At 35.1% G+C, this 19,301-nt stretch overlaps 4 protein-coding genes and 1 non-coding gene across 7 annotated transcripts; 3 read left to right on the forward strand and 2 right to left on the reverse strand.

The window, feature by feature from the left end:
- Positions 1–1,490: 1,490 nt before the first annotated feature.
- LOC6561767 (sodium- and chloride-dependent glycine transporter 1) lies at positions 1,491–5,905 on the forward strand. 2 transcript variants are annotated; one of them, XM_032736441.2, is made up of 12 exons: positions 1,491–1,675; positions 2,028–2,159; positions 2,196–2,414; positions 3,532–3,663; positions 3,725–3,900; positions 3,981–4,021; positions 4,086–4,206; positions 4,271–4,610; positions 4,670–4,821; positions 4,887–5,015; positions 5,082–5,288; positions 5,351–5,905. In XM_032736441.2, the coding sequence occupies exons 2-12, from the start codon at positions 2,054–2,056 to the stop codon at positions 5,606–5,608; spliced, it is 1,881 nt and encodes a 626-aa protein (XP_032592332.1). In that variant the 5' UTR covers positions 1,491–1,675; positions 2,028–2,053; the 3' UTR covers positions 5,609–5,905. The 2 variants fall into 2 exon arrangements, with proteins under 2 accessions (XP_032592332.1, XP_001988610.1); XM_001988574.3 differs by having other exon boundaries at positions 2,028–2,414.
- Positions 5,906–7,470: 1,565 nt separating this feature from the next.
- On the forward strand, positions 7,471–10,714 carry LOC6571366 (sodium- and chloride-dependent glycine transporter 1). The gene is made up of 10 exons (XM_043214567.1): positions 7,471–7,911; positions 8,345–8,476; positions 8,534–8,685; positions 8,775–8,881; positions 8,941–9,076; positions 9,148–9,475; positions 9,562–9,710; positions 9,772–9,900; positions 10,074–10,280; positions 10,339–10,714. The coding sequence occupies exons 1-10, from the start codon at positions 7,749–7,751 to the stop codon at positions 10,621–10,623; spliced, it is 1,788 nt and encodes a 595-aa protein (XP_043070502.1). The 5' UTR covers positions 7,471–7,748; the 3' UTR covers positions 10,624–10,714.
- A 1,659-nt stretch (positions 10,715–12,373) lies between these two features.
- LOC6561766 (sodium- and chloride-dependent glycine transporter 1) lies at positions 12,374–15,403 on the forward strand. Its single transcript, XM_043214566.1, has 10 exons — positions 12,374–12,579; positions 13,072–13,203; positions 13,261–13,412; positions 13,479–13,585; positions 13,637–13,766; positions 13,886–14,213; positions 14,285–14,433; positions 14,506–14,634; positions 14,818–15,024; positions 15,083–15,403. The coding sequence occupies exons 1-10, from the start codon at positions 12,417–12,419 to the stop codon at positions 15,356–15,358; spliced, it is 1,773 nt and encodes a 590-aa protein (XP_043070501.1). The 5' UTR covers positions 12,374–12,416; the 3' UTR covers positions 15,359–15,403.
- Positions 15,404–15,881: 478 nt separating this feature from the next.
- On the reverse strand, positions 15,882–19,300 carry LOC6561764 (sodium- and chloride-dependent glycine transporter 1). 2 transcript variants are annotated; one of them, XM_032735988.2, is made up of 9 exons: positions 19,104–19,300; positions 17,894–18,102; positions 17,781–17,833; positions 17,600–17,723; positions 17,118–17,451; positions 16,907–17,058; positions 16,531–16,659; positions 16,273–16,473; positions 15,882–16,208 (listed from the first exon to the last, which is right to left on the reverse strand). In XM_032735988.2, the coding sequence occupies exons 1-9, from the start codon at positions 19,285–19,287 to the stop codon at positions 15,900–15,902; spliced, it is 1,695 nt and encodes a 564-aa protein (XP_032591879.1). In that variant the 5' UTR covers positions 19,288–19,300; the 3' UTR covers positions 15,882–15,899. The 2 variants fall into 2 exon arrangements, with proteins under 2 accessions (XP_032591879.1, XP_001988608.1); XM_001988572.3 differs by having other exon boundaries at positions 17,894–18,189.
- Positions 18,574–18,761, reverse strand: Trnay-gua. The gene is made up of 2 exons: positions 18,725–18,761; positions 18,574–18,609 (listed from the first exon to the last, which is right to left on the reverse strand). It is a non-coding gene; the product is annotated as a tRNA-Tyr (tRNA).
- Position 19,301: the final 1 nt, after the last annotated feature.

A 19,301-nucleotide genomic window follows, 5' to 3' on the forward strand; every position in this document is an offset into this window, starting at 1 on the left:
ACTTGGCAGACGTTCGTGACGCCAATTTGTTGTTGCCACTTAGCTGTTTCTTGTATTCAGTAGTCGCTTTGAAATTATAACTTTCAGTTTGAAGAATTTTCCATTTCATTTTTTATATGTTTAATCAGATGATAAAGTTTAATATTATTTTGGATTTTATTTTTTAATGGAGTGCCGAAAAGAACAACATTTAAAATAAAGTATAAAAAACAAATTGTTAATTTCATTAGAAAAATATAACTATGACAAGTGAGATTTGTTTTGTCAATTGAATTCAAATGTGAAACGAGCGTTTGCACCAGCGAGAGAATACTGTAGAAACTCATAAACATACTTAAGTATATATTTGTGCACATTCTTGGCCATTCTTTCTTTCTTTGTTTTCGGAGCATTTCTGAATTCTATTTAGCCATTTTTATGCGCACACAAATTAACTGACTGATTAGAACAAATTGGACACGTTTGCCGCATTCGATTTGTGATGCAGTTAGTTCAATGAATGCCGAATTCACTCAAATAATTCTAATAATCTAATAAGCCAATTGACGTCATCGTCACGCAACCTGGACACACACACACGTGTTGAGTGAAATACCGTGAAGGCATTAAAATTACACAATGCTCTTCAAAACAAAAAACAGCTGATTTGCTTTGCTCTCAATTTGCACACAAAAACCAACCACCAAATCAAACAAACAAACAAAGAAAGCAAATGTATTTACTGCTCTCTCTCACTCTCACCAAGCATTTTACTCACTTGCCTGCCGTTTGTTGTTAAAAATTGACTTGTTGAAAAGCTTTAAGCTGAGAGCAATAACTGCATAACTTGGCTCTCCCAGCATTTCGTTATTCTCTCGCAGCAAGCGAATGTCAAGTGTACTTGCGTAAGTGAGAGTGAGAGAGGTAGTGCAGCGCCGCATCAGCTGGCGTTCTGCCCGCTGTCGTCCATTGCCCCCTGTTTGCCATCATCAGATTGAGTATCGGAAAAAATACGCAAATCGCTTTGTTTTCAATTTTCAATACATTAATTCATTGTTGATTCAAACAAAGTAGAATGTGTACAAAACTGTGTGCATGAGTAAATAAACTATATATATATAATTATATAGTATATTTACGATGCATTTACGTGGATTTCTATGCATCAGAGCTGCGTAAATGAGATTTGTTTTGTCAGTCATACATAAATGAGGAAACATTGGATGAGAGTGCAACAAAAGAAAAGTGCTAGCGATGTCATTGCACAGTGGTACAATTTGAATGTTATGATTTTCTTTATGTTGTAAATTTTGAGTAATAAATGACATATTATTATTTATCGCTAGACAAAGAATATACAATGTTGCTATCTTCATTAGCATCTCGCTTGTGTGTCGACTTTGACCCATTGTACCATTTGTAGACGCACACACACACACACACTTACACAACCGCAAGCAGAGATACTTATACTTAATTAAATTCGTTTTTTTTAGAATTATTTAGTTTTGCTCAGTGGCGACAGCAGCAGTAGCAGCAGGAGGAGTAATCACAAATCGCATCATTTGCTTTCGAGCATTACAATCGTTCGGGTGTTTTTTTTATCCCCTTCTCTGCCTGCGCTTGGAATCGAGTTATAGTCGTGAATGTGGAATTCTCGTCTCTACTCTCAATGAAAACAGTTCGCGAGTCGAAAGTAATTAAACAAAAATAAAAGTGTTGACCCCACTTTTAAATGCTTACTAAGATTTTAGAAGCTTTAGCGCATAATTAAATCCCGGGCATAGTACGAAAAATACATATAGACATTTATTTATTATGTATAGTTATATTTTATGCTGACCCAAAAACGTGTTAACTGGGTCAACCATATAAGTATTGTGCATTTTCTAGTGGCAAAACGTAATAAACTTGAAACAAAAGCAACTTCTCCATTGAAACAAAAGAACCAAGTGCAGTTGACGTAATTTTTCTAGTGGGCCTACTCCACTTAAAATAGCCCCTTTTACTTATAGATAATATATATATAAATATATATGTTGTTCAAGGTTCGAGATTAGTGCAAAAACGCAATATGAAAGGCATCTGTGGCGATGCCAAGCAACAGGTCAACAATTGCATGCTCCTCGACGACTCGGAGGCATCCACGGAATATGGCCATGGAATTGGTAACGGAAATGGTAATGGTAACGGTAATGGTGTCATTGATTCGCCAGTTCATCAGGGAAGTCGCTCGCTGCGAGCGCGTCAAGTGTGCAGTTTGGCAATACGCAATACCAGCTCCTATGATACCATGGAGCGACCCTTTCGACCCGACAATCTCCGTGGTGGCTGGTCGAAAACGGCGGATTTCTATTTTGCCAGCTGCACTTACGCATTCAGCACAATGGTCTTCTCGGATGCTCCAGTTTGGGCGGTCATTCAAATCGGTTGGAGTAAGTACAGATCGGAGACTTTGGTTGTTTTTAAATAAATAGTCAAATTAGTCTTTAATTGGACTGCTTTGACTTATTAGTGTCAGTTTAGTACCGGTTTGCCATTTATTATTATTTTCTTATCTCTTAAATTCAATTAAATAAATGAAAAGGTTATCAGTGGACGAGCATAAGTCAACAGAATTAAATATACATTGTGCGCAAATTGTTAATATTTATATATGATCATCAAAGAGAAGAATCGAGATTTTAGCTCTGACCATGCGATCAGAATATATATATATAGATTTGATAAATCAAAAAACAATCGTTCACAAATAATTCTCACAATATTTCTCGAAATGGGTAACTCTTCATAAGTGTTACCTTCCTTCGCAGATTAGATTACTTCATCAAATAGTTTTCATACTTCTCCTTTATCTAATATGTTTTCGAGGGTACGTAAAAGTCGGTACTTTGCTTATTGTTTCGAGGTTCTGAGCGTATCATTAAATAATGAGAATGTATTTTATTAAGTGTACCAATTATAATTTGACCGAAAGGCAGCGTAAAGTCCCATGACTTATAATTTGAACATGTATTTTTAATCGATGCACAATACTATAGAGATACTTTATTATTACTTTATAGTCAATGCTTTGTAATGCTTAAACAATAGGAAATGAACTGTGATTTAATGATTTTTTATGATTAATTTCTCTCGCAACATTGTGCTAAAAAAATCTGGGTTTTTAAGGATACATTCTTCCTTTTTAGAAATATACTTTCTCATTAATAAAGTTAGTCAATTTTATTCCGAGTGTATGAGTTATATTTATGTGGTTTAAGTCCGAGTGGTGATTTATATTTTATTTTTACAAGATAGTTGATGCAGAACTACTGTGGTTATAATCGTAAGAAGATATTTTTCATATGTTTGTAGTGTCTCCCATGACGCATGAGTAATACATGATTATTCATATTTTCGTAAGGTTTTCTCAAAATACATTTACACAAACAATTTAGAGAGTCTTCACATGGAATTTACCGCCCAACTTAAGTTTAATTGATTCGTTTTGTAATGTTGATTATATTAAAGAGGGTTTAATAAATTGATTTCTTTATTTTTAAATTTCAGGGAACTATTTGATCGCCTATCTGCTATCAGTTTTTATATTTTCGCTGCCCATATTTCTGATACAAACATTTCTGGGACAGTTTTCCACATCGGGCGCCATATCGGCGTTTCGAGTATCGCCCATTTTCAAAGGTATATAATTTGATAACAATTATTTGTATGACTTATAAGTTAATGTCTTTCCAAATTTAAGGTATTGGTTATTCGATTTTCTTGCTGAACCTAGGCACTCTAACGTACTATAGCGTTAATGCGGCGGTTCCTCTAATCTATGCCGTTAACTCCATGTACGACATTATGCCTTGGAAGAGTTGCAATAATACATGGAATACGCCAGAGTGCTCCACACATGATAGTTATGATGAGGAGGTCAGTGCTTCAAATATATTATGAATCAAAATTCATATAGTAGATATATGCATATATTTATATTATATTTATATTTACAGTCGGATTATCAAAAGCCACATACAACAGTGGAGTTTTTCCAGTAGGTTGAATGTTTCTGTTGGCAACTTGTGATTAGTCACATAATTGTTTGCTTATATTTTCAGTTCTATGATAAGTTCGATTAAAGAAGATGCTGGCGCTTGGACATTATCATGGTCCATGGTTTTGGCCATAATGGTCATTTGGCCTATTGTGTTGGCATTGCTGCTTAGAAAAGTTTCGCTGGTAAGTTTTTAAGATTACTTTGTAGATTTGTCAGCATAAACTAATTTGAAATTCTGATCAACAGATTGGCAAATGGATGCGCTGTGCCTGTGTGCTGATGTTTGGCCTCTTTGTGGCAACATTTGTGTATATGGTGATGCATGAGCCGGAGGAATACCAGCGTCTGATCGAATATCAACATCCATCGATATTCAAATTGGACGTCTTCAGATCAGCAGTGGGTGTAGCCATCTTGCAGGCGAGCCTGGTGCTGGGTCCTAGCTGGGGCAGCATCATCACCCTGGGCAGCTATAACAGCTTTCGCAGCGACGCTGAACGCCTCAGCGTTTGGGTGTGTGTTACCCATGTACTAGTCTCAGTGGTGGGCTTGGTCTGCAGTCTCGTGGCTAATGATTATTTTGAATGTAAGTGCGTAGAGTAGAAATCATTTATCAGTATAATATCATCTATTATTCTCTTGTAGTACATGTTGTCATGTTTCATGCGGATAAGTTGCACCCCTTGCAATTTGTTTATCTAGTGTATTCCTATCTATTTGGCAGTTTTGCAACACTGCCCAGACTTTGGTCATTTCTCTTCTTTGCTGTAATTTTCCTAGCAGAAATGTGTGCGCTGGTAAATTGTTAATTAGATTCGAATTATTATGGTTATATATTTTTAAAACATTTACATATTTTCAGATCATTCAAATGATGTCTGTGCTAACAGCAATATTCGATGAGTTCGAGCAGCTGCGTCCCAAAAAGAAACCCATTACAATCCTACTCGTGCTCTGTCTAATGGCCACATCCGTCTATTTTTGCACTCAGGTACGTATATGACTTCTTCTAATAATTGTTATTATTCAATCTTCAATCTTAATTGTTCACTTGCAGATGGGCTTTAGGCAAGCTGGCGCCTTTTCCTATATGACGGTATTTACACAGATGATCATCTCAGGCGTGTTGATATTAATGGCCACATGGATCTATGGCCGTAAGCGTTTCCAATGTGATTTGCAATTTATGCTGGGTAAAACAATCTCAAATCTTAAAATATTTTGCATACGCTGTGTGGTGCCCTTCTTTGTAGCATTGGGTTTGGTATGTTTTATTAGATATAATATTATATTCAACACCTGAATTGCAACAAGTCTTTCTTGCAGTGGGAAACTTTTTATATGCTAACTCAAAATGGTGGAGAAGAATATCAAATGTGGATCAGTCAGACTGTGATCTATCTCATTGCGTTGGGTTATATGTTCTTCAAGTTGTCACAGACCAATGGCACATGGCGTCAAAGAATGAAGCAATGTTTTGCTCCACACGATTGGCATCCTGTCAGTGCGGATAATCGACACTTCTACGAGGAAATAATGGGCAACTCCGAAATGCTTGTCATTGATAACGGCAATGCTGCCTGAATCGGTGCTATATGTACCATATATGCTGCATCCTTCTAGTGCCTAAGCAATACGAATATACCTACTCATTTTTTAAGCTGTACTTAAGCAAAGGACCTCGAACTCAGGTCGAACTGAACTCCATTGTGTTTTAAGCAGGAAAGCTGAAGAAAAATATTTAGATCTACACGCATCCATAATGTTTTTAAATAATTGTACTGATATTTTCCAAATCTAGTTCTAGAGAACAATAAACTGGTGATATTTGTAGTTGCATATACTATTTACGAATAAAGAGCAAAGTGCTTTTTGCAAACATTTTCTAAGGACTGAATTTTATTTCAGAATTACAATCAGTTTCAATTTATGAATACAATTTTACTTTATTTGATGTGTGATCATTGGTGATCGTATATGTATTTATAATAGATCAGATAAAGACTTATGATAGTACGATTCTTAGACTGAATAATATTATTAGGAAATGATTCTTGATTTTTACCACTATTCATTTGTATGTCGAGCAATGTAGTAATTTCGGGCGCTTTTATTTATGTTTAGGGAATGACCACACAGACAAGTTTATAATATTTGGAACTATTTGTAATTTAATTACAAAACATATGAATACCATACTAAGGAAGGCGTTAATCACCTCTATTGTTACTGTACGAATTAATATAATGTTAAAGGAACTAAATAATGTATCTAAAAGTAAAAGCTTGTCTGTTTAACAAATTATACTACAATCAGAAAAATGCTTGATATTTTAAATAATAGGAAATAAATATCACTGTTCATATAAGAATGTAGAGTATAAATTTATTTTATCTAGGCATAAGCTGCAATCATTATTATAATAATGGATCATGTGTATGATAATTTTGAATTAATCTATAACAATTTATTTATTTCTTTTTAATTGGTTGTTTGCATAATTTTTGGTTTTGTGTATACAATGAATTTAAAAAATTTATATGTGTAAATGAAGTGTGCGATTTTTATTTTATGATAAGCAATTAACACACATGACTGCAAATATGCTCTTATCGAGAGAGCTCGACTAGGAGATACCCTGAACCCATAATCTTTACGAAACAGAAATGGCTAAATTGACATGGCAGTCGATACTGATCTGGAATACATATACTATATGGGGATGAGGGGGCTGGGGGGTTCCTTCTGATTGTTACAATCTTTGTCACAACTTAAATATACCTTTTGGATCAGTATTCATTTATTTATTTAGGAATTTTCGATTCTGAGGATTGCTTTCATTTTTGTTTGTTTAATAAACGAAAGAAAACTAATACTTTACTATCGATTGATAGTTATTATTCTACAGATGCACATATTTACTCAATGTACATAAATATAACACAACACTACTTACAAATAGATTTACATATATTTACATCAGCATCTAATCTTATCAATGTCATCATGTGTTGCGGTTTCAGGCAATGTGTTTCCAATACAAATTTAATTTTCCAACCTCATCTCTATCTATTTTTCCAGAGCGGCAGCTGAGTTGATAATGAAACAAGTAAGAATGCAGCAGACGACAAAGCTCGACGACGAGATACTCCGAACGTAACTATTATATATTTATATGTGCATAGTAAAAAAAAACATATATTATAAATTTGAAGTTTCAGAGATCGGTTTGTTGGTACAGACGGACAGATCGACTCGGCATTTGATCCTGATCAGGAACATATAGATCGTATGCGTTGGGAAACGTTTCCATCTGCCTGTTACATATCTTTGCACAACTTCATGATACCCATTTTACTAGATTTTAATGGGTTCAGGGTATAAAACGTGTATATCCCATTCCAAGTAAGCTATAGATGATGCTCTCGCAGGCCTCACATTCAGTCTGCCGGCATCGTTTCGTCTAATTAGAACGTTAATTTAAATGCAAACGGGAGCGCAAAAAAAAAAAATAAAAATAAAACATAACACAAAAATAATTAAATTTCAGCTTTGTTACAAGGCTTTAATCTTTCTTTGTTTTTTGTTGCTAGCATCGTTCAGCTTTATTAATAGCAATATTTTTGTTTGTGCGATATGTGATACACCATTGACTTTGATATAATTAAAATTTTTGTTTTCAAGTGCAATACAGTTCTACATTAACTGAGTACTATATACCGCAATGGTATATGAGACTTCCTATGAGAGTGGCCGCAGGCCATTCAAACCAGACTTGAATCGTGGCAAATGGGAACAGCCAACGGACTATATATACGCCTGTTTTGGCTTGGCACTCAAATTGGATTCATTTGTTGCTTCATATTGGTTTTATTACGATATGGGCTGTAAGTATTTTCGTGGGATCAATTTCCAATCAAATTCAAAAAAAAAAAAAAAACACTTTAAATTAAAACTCAATCTAGTATTCAAAATGTACAAATACGAGGGTGGTGAATTGATTTTAACACACTGTTGATTCCATCTGCACATCGTAATATAATTTTCGATACATGGTATTGACTTTTAAAATAAAATGATTCCAAAAATTACAGAATACCTACTAAAGTTTAATATTTATCGATTTAAGGGCAAATGAATAAAAATATCCATGTTTAGCAAATTCGTAACAATATTAGCAACAACATCTACATTAGTGTAAAGGTCATTTAGTTAAAGGGGCGTTTCTTTGGCATTAGTTTTAGAAAAAAATAAAATATATTTTCATTTGAATGTATTTTATTATGTTAACTATCTGTAAATTTATTTGCGTGACTATAGTGTTTGGCATGTTACCTTACTATATCTATATGGCTTTGTATCTGGTCCCTATACTGGTAATACATTCATTTATGGGTCAATTCTCGAGCAGTGGTTTCATCTCTGCTTTTCGAGTGTCGCCGTTTTTTAAAGGTAATATCTGAATGTACAAATATGTGGATAAGGTTGACATATATTCATTTTTTCCAGGCATGGGATATGTGAGTCTTGCATTGAGCCTTGCAAGTTTGCTCTATTATGGCATCTTTGCATTCGTCCCACTTATATTCATAGTAAATTCCCTACGTCCAACTCTCCCTTGGAGCTGCGAGGGATTTAGTTCTTGGTCCAATGAATCAACTGTTAGTAAATGTATAAGTAATATTACCATATATAATTATTTATATATTATGTATATATATATATATATATATTTGTTACATATTTTTAGATCTGTAATATGACAGATAAACAAGTCAACTCAATTCTAATAAGTAATAATGAATCGGAAATCTTCGAGATGACTATCGTGCACGTGCCTTCAGTGATTTACTTTAAGTACGTATATACATATATATATATATATCCGTGCAATTTCTAACTGTATTTAACTGCAGAAAATACTATGAGTCATTGAATGACAATCGATTCGATAATGAAAATTACGAATTATCTTGGCACATTGTGGGTTTCTCTTTTGCCATATGGGCTTTAATTGCCTTAATTTTCTACAAGTTCTCCGAAACAGCCAAGGTAAATTTTAAATAGTCATATTTTATACCCGAATTTTTGTAATTCTCGAACATTTTTATTATTAATGGCAGTTTGGTAAATTGGTTCGCTACATGGTCGTCTCCACATTGGTGCTTTTGGTGATGTGCTTCATTCGCTTTCTGTTTCTACCTGGTGCCTGGGATGGACTCACGCATTATGTAAAGCCCCGTATAGATGCTATGGTATATGGTGGCTTTAGCATGACTACAGTGGTGCTGCAGGCTTTTGGTTCTGGCTGGGGTACGGTTATGGCTTTAGCCAGCTTTAACAATTTCAAGACAAACGTTATGAAGTATAACTGGATCATTGCGTTTGGACAGACACTCGTCTACATTTTGTTCGGAATGGTAACCTATATGTTGGATCGGTATTATGACAGTAAGTTACAGAGTTCACAATAATTAAATTGAAAATAAATATGTGCATACACATAAATGTAATTTATTACTCTATATCATTTTAAGATATGACGCCAAAAGATTTCAACACGTATGTAGATGACCACTGGGTTTTGTACTTATCAAGTGCCAGTGCTTTGTCTACACTGGAATGGCCCAATATGTGGACCATTATCTACTATATCATGTTGCTTATGGCTTCACTGATTGTCATGGTTTGTACATATGCTTATTTGTCTTAAATTTATACTTTCATATGATAGACTTTTTGAATAGACCACGCAACTATTTACGGTATTCACGAGTCTCTTCGATGAGTTCGAGTTATTGAGGATGTATAAGAAGGAGGTTATCTATGGAGTGTTGGGCTTTTTATCTGTCTCTTCGATATTATTTTGCACTAATGTAAGTCAATTGATCATCATTATTATATCTTTAGATAATCTTAATGCTTATCAAGTGGACTGTACTTAATTTTTGTACTTTACTATGGTATTCTTTCCTATACATTTCCGTGTATTGGAACCTGTCTGATTACTTTTTATTATCTCTAATCTTAAATGTATATTTTTGAACAGCACGGCGTTGTATACTTCTCGGCATTCACATTGGATTCGACACTTTCGCACCCTATTTTGCATCTGCTTCTCCTTCTGGCTGTACTTTGGGTCTACGGACGGGAGCGATTCCAGCGGGACATTGAGTTCATGCTTGGACAGCCGTTTGCCTCATGGAAGGTTTTTATACTGCGTTTCATAGCGCCACTATTTCTGTTGCTCGCTGCTGTGAGTATTTGATAAATATATCATATATAAATAATAATGTGAATGTATTTGCTTGCAGCTTATGAGCTCAAACTCTTTTGAATATGAGGACGCATTTACCGCCTCCTCCATTGTGATTTATATAAGTTTGTTTTTCGTACTGCTGCCTGTATTGTTTATTCCGGGTTATGGCGTCTATATTATGTGCAAAAATACTGGCGGATTTTGTAATCGCTTCAGGCGTGCCTGTCGACCAAACGACTGGTATCCCGTTGAAATGGAAGATCGCCAGAAATATGAGGAGGTTGTGGGCAATGCGGATATTACTCATCAATTATATGAAGTTACCGAGGAAGTAAATTAATGTGTCCAACACTTTTAATTGTTAATTTTCTTTGATGTTTTCGCATTTAATAAAATACATATATCTAAGATTTTAACTGTGCACAACTAAACGAACCGGATGGTCCGAATTTATGGAGTAAATTAAATACTGAAAAACTTACTCAGATAAGAAGAGTATTTTTACAAGAGAATGAAATTTATTTAAAATTTGCCACGCTCATTTATGTGAGTGTTTGCCCATGAACAGTGGTCGTTTTCTCCACATCCTCTCTCAGGTCATTGGTCATGTTAGCGAAGTAAGAATCGTTATTATTTAAGTCTGTGTTGCCTGCAGCTGTGTCAATTTTGTCGAAAATATAACATTTTGCGATTTTTTTATACGATTGCTATTAAAGCTTAATATTAACGCAAAAAAAAAAAAATATTAATTGTCAATAATATCATTATATATGATGTTTGATTAAAATGATTAAAATATAATCAAATGCACCCATATAACAATATTAACAATAAATATAATGTAAATTCAATTTAGTTTAAGGGGCGTTTCTTTGGGGATAGCTTTAAACCATTTGAAATTGTTTTGCTCATAAAAATAATCTAATGGCATAAGATATCAAACATATTTTTATATTATTGATTTGTTAAGCCTAAATGTGTTTTGTGTGTTACGTATAAATTTAGTATTAGGTATATTACCCAACTAAATTTATCTGGCTGTATGTATCAGGTGTAAGATTAATTGCCCTTACTTTTTTGTATTTTCGGCATGGGCGTATCCAACTTTTCATAGAGGGGGTCGCGTTCCGTAAAGTGGGACGAATTATAATTTATTAATTCATTTTCATCTAAATCACTTTGCGTATATGTTAAGTTAAGATAAGATGAGGTTATGGGGCAGCTGATTACGCCACTGATTGCTGCTATTTTCTAAAAGTAAATGTGCTTTGATTATTCAAATATATATTGAGACTGCGACCGCTGAGTTGATTATCAAACTTGTAAGAATGCTCTAGTCGAAAAAGCTCGACTAGGAGATGCTATTAAGATTTGCGTTCAGGTTATCTTCCACGAATGAGTGTGTCTGCACATGCTCTGTAATTTTGTAAATATGAATATTATACAGATGTTCAGCATTAAGATATATTATTAGATATATCCTTAAAATTTGGTTTTTTTTATTGTTATCGGAAATCGGTTTGTATGGATACTCGCAAAATGGGAATGGGTTATCGATAACATGAAATAAACGTAATTTTTGTACGGTATACAAGAGCTAAAATTTCAAATTAGTAGTGCCCAGCTTTTAAGGTGTCGAAGATCCGCTCGTTCATAAGGACAGCCCGACGACTTGGCCTGTGATCCTCATCAAGAATATATATTATTTAAGGGGGTGTGTCTGTTACATAGTTTTGCAGAATTTGGTCATTCCCTTTTTTCATTTTCAATATGAGCTGGGTAAAAAAACGTATATATCCCAAGCCATGGATGGTATAGATGATGTTCTCGCTGGCCTCACATTCAGTCTGCTGCCATCGTTCCTCTAATTAAAACATCAATTTAAAGTAAGCGGGTGCGCGAAAAAAAAATCAAACCAACAAAGCATAATAATAATTAAATTGTAGCTTTGCTAGAAACGTTTTAATCTTTTGTTTTTGTTGCTTGCATTGTTCAGCTTCATAAACAACAATATTTTGGTTTGTGCGATGTGTCATACACCATAGACTTTGATTTAATTAATATTTATTTTCCAAGTGCAATTATATTCTGTATTATTGCTATACTGAGATATAGCGTATCGTAACTGTTGAAATGGTATATGAGACCTCCTATGAGAGTGGCCGCAAGCCATTCAAACCGGACTTGCATCGTGGCAAATGGGAAAAGCCAACGGACTATATATACGCCTGTTTTGGTTTGGCACTAAAATTGGATTCATTTGTCGTTTCGTATTGGTTTTTTTTCGATATGGGCTGTAAGTATATTTATGTGAAATATCAATTTCCAATGAAATACAAAAAAAAAGAAAATTTTAAATTAAAAATATCTGATAAGCTTATCAATCTAGTATTCAAAATAATAAATGAATGCATCTTTATACAAAGACGAGGGCAGTTCTGTTAATTTAATGGTTGGAAATTACAAGTGAAGCTATTAGGTTTCACCAATCTTGGAGATACCTTGTACGCCTATCGTTATTTAATTTTAAATAAATCGTGGTGACATTACTACTAAAACTAACTATGAAGAAAAATCACTAAAGAAAGGAAACATTAAGTAATGTTTTATTATTCCAAATCAATTCACAACTCTAAAAAGAAATAAATGATTTTAAATTATTGTATTATTATTATTATTATTATTATTATTATTATTATTATTATTATTATTATTATTATTATTATTATTATTATTATTATTATTATTATTATTATACCTATTTGAAATTGATTTTGCGTCACTATAGTGTTTGGCATTTTACCTTACTATATCTATATGGCTTTGTATCTGGTCCCTATACTGGTAATACATTCATTTATGGGTCAATTCTCGAGCAGTGGTTTCATCTCTGCTTTTCGAGTGTCGCCGTTTTTTAAAGGTAATATCTGAATGTACAAATATGTGGATAAGGTTGACATATATTCATTTCTTCCAGGCATGGGATATGTGAGTCTTGCATTGAGCCTTGCAACTCTGCTCTATTATAGCCTTTTTGCCTTCGTCCCACTTATATTCATAATGCATTCCCTACGTCCAACTCTGCCTTGGAGCTGCGAGGGAATTAGTTCTTGGTCCAATGAATCAACTGTTGAGTTGTTGTGTTGTTATGAGTATTAGTACTGAATATGTCTAATATATGTTTTTGATTTATAGATCTGTAATATGACGAATACACAAGTACACACACTTCTAGACAGTAGGAATAAATGGGAAACCTTCGAAATGACTATCGTGCGTGCGCCTTCAGTGATATTCTTTAAGTATGTATATGTATATATTGTCTTTCAATTAATAACTACTTCTAACTACAGAAAATACTATGAGGTAACGAGTCAACCGGTGGATGAGAGTTACATATTATCTTGGCATATTGTGGGTTTCTCCTTTGCCATATGGGCTTTAATTACCTTCATTTTTTATAATTTCTCGGAAACAGCTAAGGTAATTTTTAGCTACCGTAGTTTAAATTCAAATACAAACGGAATAGAATTCCAACCGTTTTCAAGAACAGTTCGTGCCTGAATATTTTTAATTCCCGTAGAGCTTTTTATTAATTGCAGTTTGGTAAATTAGTTCGCTACATGGTCGTCTCCACATTGGTGCTTTTGGTGGTGTGCTTCATTCGCTTTCTGTTTCTACCTGGTGCCTGGGATGGACTCACGCACTTTGTAAAACCCCGTGCGGATTCTATGGTAAACGGTACCCGCGCCATGCTTATTATTGTCCTGCAGGCTTTTGGTTCTGGTTGGGGCACGGTTATAGCTTTATCCAGCTTTAACAATTTCAAGACAAACGTTATGAAGTATAACTGGATCATTGCGTTTGGACAGACACTCGTCTACATTTTGTTCGGAATGGTCACCTATATGTTGGATAATTATTTTAAAAGTAAGTTGCAGTATTGCAAATAATTGTATAATAGTTAATATATACATTTATTTTGTCTATATAATTTTAAGCCATTGAGCCAAAAGATTTCAGTTCATATGTACTCAAAAACTGGGTTTCATATTTATCGGGTGCCAGTGCTTTGTCTACACTGGAATGGCCCAATATGTGGACCATTATCTACTTTACCATGATGCTGATGGCTTCTTTGATTGTCATGGTTGGTTGTACATATATATATATATATATATATATATATATTTCTGTTTTTAATAATTAACATATTTAACAGATCACGCAACTGTTCACGGTATTTACGAGTCTCTTCGATGAGTTCGAGGTATTGAGGATGTATAAGAAGAAGGTTATTTATGGAGTGTTGGGCTTATTATCTGTCTTTTCGGTATTACTTTGCTCGAACGTAAGTCTAATCAGAGGTTTTGGAATTTATCTTTAGATAATATCCATTGTTTTCACATTCCTATACTCTAAATTATTTTTCACTAAACAAATATCAAATCCATTAAGTTATATTAATTTGTGTATTGAATTCTGTCCGATATATTTTGATAATGTATAATTGTATATCTATTTTCTTTGCCAGCACGGCGTTCGGCATTTAACTGCATTATCCGCGGATTCGCTTATCTCGCATAGTGTTATGCATTTGCTTCTCCTTCTGGCTGTACTTTGGGTCTACGGACGGGAGCGATTCCAGCGGGACATTGAGTTCATGCTTGGACAGCCGTTTGCCTCATGGAAGGTTTTTATACTGCGTTTCATAGCGCCACTATTTCTGTTGAACTCGCTAGTGAGTATATAATTAATATATGAAGTATCCATAGTAATATGTATGTAATTGCTTTCAGCTAATAAGCATCATAGTTTCCTCATTTGAACATTTACTCTTCTCCATGGCGATTTATATAAGTCTGTTCGTACTGCTGCCTGTATTGTGTATTCCAGGTTATGGCGTGTATATTATGTGCAAGAATACTGGCGGATTTTGTAATCGCTTCAGGCGTGCCTGTCGACCAAACGACTGGTATCCCGTAGAAATGGAAGATCGCCAGAAATATGAGGAGGTTGTGGGCAATGCAGATATTACTCATCAATTATATGAAGTCACCGAGGAAGTAAACTAATCTGTCCAACACTTTTAATTTGTACTATACCTTGAACCCATAAAAAATGTGTAAAAATTATATTAAGAATTTTGCAATGGTATGTATGTATATAATGTCTGTATATAAGAGATTAAATTAAAAAAAAATTTTAAAAATAAAATTTCGTAACAACTTTATTTATAGCTATATATCAGTTAATATATATTATTACAAATAACTCAAACTAACAAACTAGAATAAATATCACACAACACGTGCGCCCCGTCAGCACCTTCCACTAGAGAACCATCGTGGGACCCAACCGGGACAACTGACACCTCCACCAATGCAGCTTTGTCGCGACAACGATAAGACGTAAGCAGAATTAGCAGTCCGAGGTTTAATTATGTTAAGTTAGAGTTTACAAATTCTGTCTAAATAAAGCACTTGAACTCAACAGTCTGGTTATTTTTATTAAAAAACACAAGGACTCGATTAATTTATCAAAATCATTCTCTTATGAGTCACTTCTCGAGAATACGAACATGGTATACAAAAGTGATTCAGTTTTAAAAATATTTTATTTCAACCCTTCTGGTTCGGCTTCTGTTTCGGACATAAGTGCTGGCATACTACGCTGTTTTCTATATTCGATATAATCTGCTCGATCTTCTGGATCGGCTGGTGTCCAATCTAAGGGCTTCAAACGTTTCTTTAGGCTATCGCACATCGTTTCTCGCTTGCGGATCATAATGTAAAATACGTATATGGGTATAAACATAACCGAGGACACAAAACTAAACCAACCAAGGAGGACGGCCCAATACGGATACTTTACGTCATTGTAGGTAATGGTACGCATGAATATAATGCTTGTGAATAATATAAACTATTGAATATAAGATCGACTTAAAAAGTATTCGATAATAAAATCAATTGATTAGGTGTCTTACAGTCAGCACCACTGGCGATATATACTTCCAAGCAATCTTCCAATAGATAGCTGGTCGCTCATACAACATGAACTCAACGTCGCTCATGAAATTATCAATACCGTAGATATACGATACCATAATGGTCTCAATCAAACAGATAACTATAATCGCTATTGCCGATGAGTACCAATCGAATAATTGCAATATGTACATGCCAGCCTAGGGAAGGTATTATGAATGACTTCGATTTAAATCGATTTCCAATTAAGTACTTACATTAGTGCACATAATGGTAGCTGCACAGAAGAAGATTGAGCACAAACTGATAATCACCATCATTTTGTGTTTGCGCAAATATACAACCTCATCCAGCAGCGACGAACAAATGGCTTCCAATTGCACAAACTATAAATTAAAGCTGGTAATTAAAGTGCAGTTAGAAGCTATTAGCTGTATTAACAAGATACACAGAATTTTGTGTCCTTCAATTAAAATAAGCGTTTCAAATTATTGAGTAATGAAGACAAACAACTAGGACTCCAGTTGAAAGTTCACTTTATAAGAGGATATAAAGTGAAGGAAGCAGAGCATAATTTTTAACATTTATCGATAAACTGTTCGAAATTTGGTAATAGACACGTCGCATACCCACCACACTGTCAATACCCAACAGGAAGAGCATTATAAAGAACATTAAGGCCCACAACTGCGGCACAGGCAGCAACGCAATTGCTTCCGGGTAAGTAACGAAAGCCAGACCCGCACCAGATGTGGCCACTGTTGCAACGGGTATGCCCGACTTGACTATGAAAAAGCCCAAATTAATTATCGACTTATGTATGCATGTGTTTTGAAGGACTTACAAGACAGAAAACCCAGTACGGAGAAGACCACAATGCCCGCATATATGCTTGTAAACACATTGATCGACACTACCAAAATCGAGTCAAATTTGGCATTGTTGCGAAAACTATTAAAGCTGGCCATATTAACAATGCCGCCCCATCCGGGGCCCAGGCCAAAAAACATCTGTATTGCCGCATCTGCCCAGACCTTCAAGTCAAGCAGACGATGCCACTCGGGATAAAGGAAAAATTTAATGCCAGTTGCCGCACCGGGCAGGGTAACGCCTCGAACAAAGAGTATGGTTAGCAGCACATAGGGAAACAATGCCGTAAAGTAAGCCACCTTTCCCACCTATTAGACAAAATATATATATATAAATCGTATATATGTAGCTAAAACAATGAATATTGTTTCGGCTATCAGCTTGTATCTGTTGGTTTTTAGTCTGTAACACTCTTTTATTTTTATACTTCAATATGATATTTAAAGTAGATCTTACCGACTTAACGCCCTTTAGCACACACAAGCAAATGATGATCCAAGAAATTGACAGACTGAGTAGCTGCTCCCACACCATGCCACCCAGATGGTTAATGCTCTCCGAGATTCGCAAAACTTCCAGGCTGTGATACAATGTGAAAACAATAAGATGCTGTTTCGCTACTTTGGGTTTGACTTACTGAAAGAATTCATCTGCCGATGTGGTGAAACGACCCTCATAATCATTTTGCACCTGAATTTAAAGAATTATCTTAAAATATATATTTAGTTATTTATGGTAGATCAACTCAACCTTATCAAGACTTGTGCAGTTGGGTGTATTCCATGGATGATCGCAGTCTATCCAAGGCACCGTTTTCCAGAAGCAGTAATATATCATGCGTACTGGATATGATAAGAGAACGGAATAGTAGCAAACACAGTACATGTTCACAATAACCATACAAATGCCAGTGCCCTTCAATATGGGGACCAATCGAAACATGCCAGTACAGCCAGTGCCTGAGAATTGGCCAATCATTATCTCCATATAGAATAGTGGAATACCGCATAATATTACCATCAGCATATATGGTACCAGGAATGCACCTAAAATTAAGAATAAATAGACGAGCAAATAAGGAATCGGATATAGCCTACTCTGTAATAATCTGCAGTTACAGGTGATAATTGGGGAAAAGGTACTTCTAAAACATTGGGATTTGATTGGAAAGAAATTACTCTAGAGGAGTATAAACGAAATTCATCTGCTCAAAAATCAAATAAAATTTATACAACTCACCTCAAGAAATGTAATAAAAAGGAATACTTGAAAAATTACTTAAGCAAGCGAATTTTAATTTTAATATGTAAACAAAATCTAAATAAAAAAACAGATAATGCAGTTTCATTATTGGAATCGAAATCCACTGGGTTAAACTAAAGAAATGCAAGAAAAAACATGAAAAATTTAGAAAACGTAAAAATGTAGGATCCTTCGAGCCGGATTTGAACCAGCGACCTATGGATTTCAACATATCGCGATTCAATGAACTGATGGGACAAGAGCAGGCGTTATATCTAGGCCGGGTTTTGCTGGTCTAGTATCCTGCTAATGCTCGCAACACCAAGCCTCGAGAAAACTCTACAGTCCATCGCTCTACCAACTGAGCTATCGAAGGCATTCGCTGCCCGATGACAAAGTTCCAATAAACGCCACAGACGCACACAGACAACATGCCACAGCAACGTGCCAGCTTTCACTCGAAAGCTATCATAATTGAATGTTGAGCTTAAAATAGACACTGCACTCGGGGCATGCGCTACTTTTGAGCACGCGAAACTCGCGACTCGCGACCCAAGCGAATTGTTCGAGTGGATTGTGAGCAAAGAACTCATTGAAAAAATGAAAATTGCCCACTCATCAATTACTGGACCTGAGCACAACGTTCAATTGTTCGGTTGTTCAGTTGTTTAGCTGTTCAGCTGTTCAGTCGTTCAGTTCAGGGCGCAGCTTAACTTACCTCCCCCGCTGCGGTAGCAGAGGTAGGGGAAACGCCAGACATTACCAATGCCAATCGCATAGCCCATTAACGTGAGTATAAATTCGGTTTTCGATGACCATTTGCCGCGATTCTCATCACGTTTAATAGTCTTCACTCTTCGATTTGGCGATGGCGCTTTCTGATCATCCTTTTCTTGTTTCATTCCAGTTGATTAAA

Source organism: Drosophila grimshawi, unplaced genomic scaffold, assembly GCF_018153295.1.
Source record: "Drosophila grimshawi isolate 15287-2541.00 unplaced genomic scaffold, ASM1815329v1 contig_1377, whole genome shotgun sequence".
In the NCBI taxonomy this organism is placed as follows: domain Eukaryota; kingdom Metazoa; phylum Arthropoda; class Insecta; order Diptera; family Drosophilidae; genus Drosophila; species Drosophila grimshawi.

Excerpts from the sequence above, each read along its gene's own strand:
- LOC6561767 (XM_001988574.3), top strand. The coding sequence starts at position 2,054 with ATGAAAGGCATCTGTGGCGATGCCAAGCAACAGGTCAACAATTGCATG. Across the intron at positions 4,611-4,669 it reads GGCTAATGATTATTTTGAAT|TACATGTTGTCATGTTTCAT; the intron begins GTAAGTGCGTAG and ends ATTCTCTTGTAG. Across the intron at positions 5,289-5,350 it reads TCTTTGTAGCATTGGGTTTG|TGGGAAACTTTTTATATGCT; the intron begins GTATGTTTTATT and ends TCTTTCTTGCAG.
- LOC6561764 (XM_001988572.3), bottom strand. The coding sequence starts at position 19,287 with ATGAAACAAGAAAAGGATGATCAGAAAGCGCCATCGCCAAATCGAAGA. Across the intron at positions 17,452-17,599 it reads TGCTAAAGGGCGTTAAGTCG|GTGGGAAAGGTGGCTTACTT; the intron begins GTAAGATCTACT and ends TTTGTCTAATAG. Across the intron at positions 17,059-17,117 it reads CGTACTGGGTTTTCTGTCTT|TCAAGTCGGGCATACCCGTT; the intron begins GTAAGTCCTTCA and ends GCTTTTTCATAG.
- LOC6561766 (XM_043214566.1), top strand. The coding sequence starts at position 12,417 with ATGGTATATGAGACCTCCTATGAGAGTGGCCGCAAGCCATTCAAACCG. Across the intron at positions 12,580-13,071 it reads GTTTTTTTTCGATATGGGCT|TGTTTGGCATTTTACCTTAC; the intron begins GTAAGTATATTT and ends GCGTCACTATAG. Across the intron at positions 13,586-13,636 it reads CCTTCAGTGATATTCTTTAA|AAAATACTATGAGGTAACGA; the intron begins GTATGTATATGT and ends TTCTAACTACAG.
- LOC6571366 (XM_043214567.1), top strand. The coding sequence starts at position 7,749 with ATGGTATATGAGACTTCCTATGAGAGTGGCCGCAGGCCATTCAAACCA. Across the intron at positions 9,476-9,561 it reads GTTGGATCGGTATTATGACA|ATATGACGCCAAAAGATTTC; the intron begins GTAAGTTACAGA and ends TATCATTTTAAG. Across the intron at positions 9,901-10,073 it reads CGATATTATTTTGCACTAAT|CACGGCGTTGTATACTTCTC; the intron begins GTAAGTCAATTG and ends ATTTTTGAACAG.